Here is a 5,290-nt window from a genome sequence, read left to right on the forward strand (position 1 = left end):
CTACCCTTAAAGACCAGCGGTTAATCTTGCCTTCGCATTACATGCCCTGCTCAAGCCCATTTCTTCCTCTTGATTTCGACTACGATGTCCTTAACTCGTGTTAAGGACACATCTACACTGATCTACAGAGAGAAGTCACAAAAGAATACACTAAACTGAAACCAAAACCACATATACAACAACTACCATGTCTCGGCTTTCCCTACCCATTGCCAGTAATGGGCTAGGCTTCGCGCGGTTGCCGCTAAAATAGTGCGTAGCGCTCTTATCAATTGAACGTGGGCATGATTTGCCTTCTGCGCAGCCCAACGTGCCTCGCCTTTCGGCCCACCCTCTGACAGAGTGGGTCGTGGATGGAACTGTTCCGGGGCAAAGTGCTGTTGACGAAGGATGGCACCAGCATCTCGGCCGACGCGGCCCTGCGCAACAAGCGGATCGTCTGCCTCTACTTCTCGGCCCAGTGGTGTCTGCCGTGCTGCTCCTTCACGCCCCTGCTGGCCCAGGCATACCGGGAAGCCAAGCAACTCGGACTCCCTGTCGAGGTACGTGTATGCGCGCCCGAAAGCTTAACTGCGCCGCACGTCTTGGGCTCAGGTTGGTAACTTGGTGACAATCAGTGAAAACGACGCAACTAAAGACGAAGATTAGTAAGGTGTGGGTTTGGGCTAGTTTGTAATCCAATCCGTGGCACAAAATGCGCATAAAACGCAAGGACGAGTATAGCGTTATTGGTAAATCACCAGGCCATATGACAAGCGCAGTTATGGTGGCGGCAGAAGTGGTACTCCAGGGGAACAAGTGCTTGAACGCTTCCTCAGAGTCCCGGTCCAATTCGTCTCAAGCGGTCACGATGCATTTGGGTTAGGCCTACATTGCATGTGAACATATAGGCTGCCCTTTTGTGCCTGGACTTGCCGTTCCTCCCCAGTGAATTGTTGTATTAGCAGCGCCACCTGAAGGGTTAGTTTTTGTATCCCTCGTTCAATCTGCAACGAAAGGCAGCTAGGATTGGAACACCACATACCGCCAAGTTCCTTTCGGCCTGGTAGGCATTCGATGCAAAATCGGCACGGCTTCCGTTCAGCGGGTAGCTATACTGGTGCGGGCAAGGACCCGTGAAGATTGAAGGCCAAGTGAATGATCGCTATTGAAACTAGTTAGCTAGTAGCTTGCGCTGATACCCGCCATGTTGCTGGAGCAAAGAGCAATGCACAAGATTGCGCTTATTATCGAGCCGTGCACCACCGTGGTTAGCAATAGTTCAGTGGTTAGCAAGGCGTTAAGAGCGACACCGGTGTAAAAGACACGTGGCTGCTCGGTGGGAATTGGCGTGGTTTCGACGCGGCAGGCAGCCAACGGGAGACTGTTCTCACCAACGCAGGTCGTGTTCCTCTCGCAGAACCGAACAGCGGAGGAAATGCGGGACGACCTGAAGAACCACCACGCAGAATGGCTTTCGCTTCCCTTCGAAAATAATCTGCAGTTGTGAGTGACGCGCTGCTCAATGTTTTTTAATGTAAAATACATCGTTGGTCATGAAACTCGCCCATTGACTGGAGGAAAGTGACGTCACCAGACCGGAAGTTCCGTCACTTCCGGTAAAGGCATAAACCGTTTCTAATGCTATCGTATTACCAACATAACATGTTAGGTTTTTTTCGCACTCATTATTTGTGACTCCGAATATGCACGGGCTAATTAATTAGTCACTGAAGAATGACCATTTTGGCTTACGGACCCGTCGCGGTGACTCAGTGACTAGAGCTCTCGACTACCGATCCATAGGACCCGTTCGACCCCGGCAGCGTCGTCTGCGTTTCGATGGCGGCGAAACGCAAGAGGCGCCCGTGTGCCGTGCGATGCCAGTGCACGTTCAAGATCCCCAGGCGGTCGAAATTATAAGTTTCGTTATCAGGAAATGAGTGGTGCAGTGACTGTCTCACATATCTCGGTGGACACCTCAACCGTGCCGTGAGGGAAAGAAGGAAGATGGGAGTGAAAGAAGATGTGTCGCAGTTAGAATGCTCCGGAATAATCTTGAAAACAGGGACCCCCCCCCCCCCCCCCCCCCTTAGTTTTTGTGAGGGCCGGCCCTTAAGAGTCGGACCAGTCATAGCTCTCTGTACCAATAAGATCCTTTTATCATCATCATCGGGGACCCAGAACGATTGTTTTTTGCCTGTCTGTGTCTGTTCCTTCTGGCCGGCAGGCCAGGAGTTTGTTTTCTATGAGGCTACCCTTATTGTTTTGGATGGCTCGACTGGCTGCTTGTGAGTCTGATACTACCCAGTAACTGTTTCGTCTTCTGTTGACTTCCGAGATTGCTAGGGCTATCGCCACCTTTTCCGCCGTCCGGATGCATTTGGTTGCTATAGTTACTCCGTATATTTACTGCGGCCGCCTCTCTGCCCTTATACCTCAATGCATCCACGTACCCGCCGCGGTGGCACAGTGGTTACGGCGCTCGGCTGTTGATCCGAAAGACGCGGGCTCGATCCCGGCCGCGGCGGCTGAATTTCGATGAAGGCGAAATTCCAGAGGCCCGTGTACTGCGCGATGTCAGTGCACGTTAAAGAACCCCAGGTGGTCGAAATTTCCAGAGCCCTTTACTACGGCGTCCCTCATAGCCTGAGTCGCTTTGGGACGTTAAACCCCCATAAACCAAACCAAACCAAACCAAACCAAAGCATCCACGTACATCACAAACTGGGCCTTTTTTAGATGTTCGTCCAAGATTTTAGCTCTGTGGCATTACTTCAGCCCTCGTGGTTGGCCGGGTCGATACTCCTGAGCAGCGGTCTAACCACGAAGGTGTCTGATTTCTGGAGCGATGTTTGTGGTTTGATTGCTATGGTCTTCTATAGGTTGAGAAGTCTGAGTTTAGTGAGGAGAGTGCGGCCCGTCCTGATCCGTTTAAGTCTCCTGATCTGGGAGTCGAGCAGATAGATTTTTTACGTTCTTCGAAAGCGCAGTAGAATCCCAGACCGTCCAAGTACTTCCTCTCTGAGTACTTCCTCTCTGAGACGCATCTTAACGCGATGTTATGAAGCACTTGTGGTAATCTTAACGCCAGTCTAGAGGCCTTTCTAATTAGCGCGTTTATTTTTCCGTTCCGTCATGATTGATATCTGTTACGGGTGGTGGTGGTGTGACACTTTTATTAGAAAATCCTTTCTATTGGGCGTTCAATAGGTCCTGAGCCAAGGCGACGAGGACACGTTGCAGCTTGAGATCTAGGGAGGCGAGCCAGATGAGCCACGGTTGGGGGGGGGGGGGGGGGGGGGGGGGGGAAGGATAGGCGGGGGACTGGAAGGCTGCGTGGCACTGAGTAAGGCAGTGCTCTATGGCCGCATATGTGTGTGGACAGTTTGGGAACTGAGTTGTGGAAGTGCGCCGGTATAGATAAAGTTTGGCTGGTGTACGTAGAAGATTAAACTGTATTCGGCGAAGAATGCGAGCCACACGGATCGATAAGGATTGGTGTGGTGGCGGTAAATCAGCTAAGTCCAATTTTCGCTGCGTGTAGTATTCGTCGACAGTGTGTTTGTAAGCCCTGACCGCCTGCTCCGTCGGTGGACTCGTCCATGGGTTCCCCGGCGCCCGGTGTATAGTATCGCAGGCAAGCTGGTGAGCCAGCTCATTGTTACGGGAGAGGGTAGTTGAGGTGCGGTATGATGGACGCTGTCATTATCCGAATAGCCTCTTTCCTTATCATTATCCGCCTTATTAACGCGGCCGCCACGGTCGGGTTCGAACTCAGTAGGCGAGCGATAGGAAGGAGTTTGTGCATAAAGGTACAAATGTAGCCAGGATATGTGCATCTTATACACGTGTATAAAAACTGTCTCGGGACAGAGTAATGGACGCGAAGTTACTTTGTTCGCAGGACGCTGAAGACTCGCTACAAGGTGGCGGGCATACCAACGCTGGTGGTTCTGAAGGCGGACGGGGCGCTCATCTGCGCCAACGTAAGGCCCGACGTCCAGACCAAAGGCAGCCAGGCCTTCAAGGACTGGCTCACTTGCATATGAACAAACTCGTCAAACAAATGCAACAATTAGCGCGCTTACTTGGGACCAACGCGTTCAACGTGCCCGCGAACATTGCGTAAGGTGTAATGAAATGCGTTGCGTCACCTGTATATCAACAGAGCAGATGTACATGCAATGACGCAACTGGGTGACGCGTTATGTACACCTTGTATTTGGCAAGTATAGTAAACAGCATAAAAACAGCACTTTTTCCTGTATGTCGTCCGGGTTTTAACGTACAAAACTCGCGAAGCCTGCATAGTGGTAGAACTTTTCCTAGGTTTGTGCGAAAGCTTACAGTCGCAATCTTTGTACCCAGTACTATCGAATGTGCTTGTGTACGCATTTTTCATATCCATTTGCACAGCTCGACACTGGCTTTTGTATACCTGTAATATATTTTACGTGTTTTGCGATAAAATGTCTGCGTGTCGGTCTTTTATCTGTATGTACATCGCTGATAAATGTGTTTAAAATGTGCCCATAATGTTGAATAAACAAACGTTGCCGCATAAAATCAGCAGTCTGAAACTTCGTCACAGCGCATTTTTAATGTTCGGAAGGCGTACGAGGCTAGCAGACGTTAAAAATAAAAAAAAGTCTTGGGTTCAACGTGGCTTGATCCTAGTTACAGCTCTATTAAGCATGGCCTCCATTGTCTGAAACCAAATTTCATGGTCAAAGGTCAAGGCCAGGTACCAAGTGGTCAGTCATGTGATCACGTGGTCATACTACCGTAGCTTGGGCCATACCACCACGCAGTCAAGTTCGGTTTGACCTTGTGACGCATTGAAGGTCGTTGTCTTATCCACATTGAAATCGGAAGCTGCACCCCAAGGAGCAGAGTTCCCACTCTAAAACGCAGTGTGTGTGTGGTTCCTTGTGCGTGTTTGCTACACTAATTTATCCACCTTCTTAGAGCGAAGACAGCGTAGATGAAAAAAAAAAAATGACACGCGATGATCAAACATCTAATGCGACAATTCTGATGGGTGATGTTGCCTAAGCTGATGCGTCGGCCACCCGGGCCGGCTGTTTCGCAGAGACAGTAGCACTGCATCCGCTGCAATAAATTACTACAACGGCTTATCAACTCACACGAACAATTAAGTGAACAGCTACCCCCGCTGCTACGTTCCGGCAGATGTTTGGCTTTGCGAGCACGGCGTTCACCCGCTAGCACACGTTTAGCAGGCGGCGGCTCCGTATACGGACCGGCCACGGCCAAGGTAGCTAGCTGGTACGGATGCTTCTCTCTT

The 5,290-nt window shown here is 50.6% G+C and overlaps 1 protein-coding gene across 1 annotated transcript; it reads left to right on the forward strand.

Annotated features, from left to right (window-relative positions):
* The first annotated feature begins 240 nt into the window (after positions 1-240).
* LOC149340727 (nucleoredoxin-like protein 2) lies at positions 241-4,031 on the forward strand. Its single transcript, XM_089551173.1, has 3 exons — positions 241-542; positions 1,400-1,485; positions 3,887-4,031. The coding sequence occupies exons 1-3, from the start codon at positions 354-356 to the stop codon at positions 4,029-4,031; spliced, it is 420 nt and encodes a 139-aa protein (XP_089407299.1). The 5' UTR covers positions 241-353.
* Positions 4,032-5,290: the final 1,259 nt, after the last annotated feature.

Source organism: Amblyomma mixtum, chromosome 6, assembly GCF_055824585.1.
Source record: "Amblyomma mixtum isolate Tamu chromosome 6, ASM5582458v1, whole genome shotgun sequence".
Taxonomy (NCBI): domain Eukaryota; kingdom Metazoa; phylum Arthropoda; class Arachnida; order Ixodida; family Ixodidae; genus Amblyomma; species Amblyomma mixtum.

Excerpts from the sequence above, each read along its gene's own strand:
- LOC149340727 (XM_089551173.1), top strand. The coding sequence starts at position 354 with ATGGAACTGTTCCGGGGCAAAGTGCTGTTGACGAAGGATGGCACCAGC. Across the intron at positions 543-1,399 it reads AACTCGGACTCCCTGTCGAG|AACCGAACAGCGGAGGAAAT; the intron begins GTACGTGTATGC and ends TTCCTCTCGCAG. Across the intron at positions 1,486-3,886 it reads TTCGAAAATAATCTGCAGTT|GACGCTGAAGACTCGCTACA; the intron begins GTGAGTGACGCG and ends CTTTGTTCGCAG.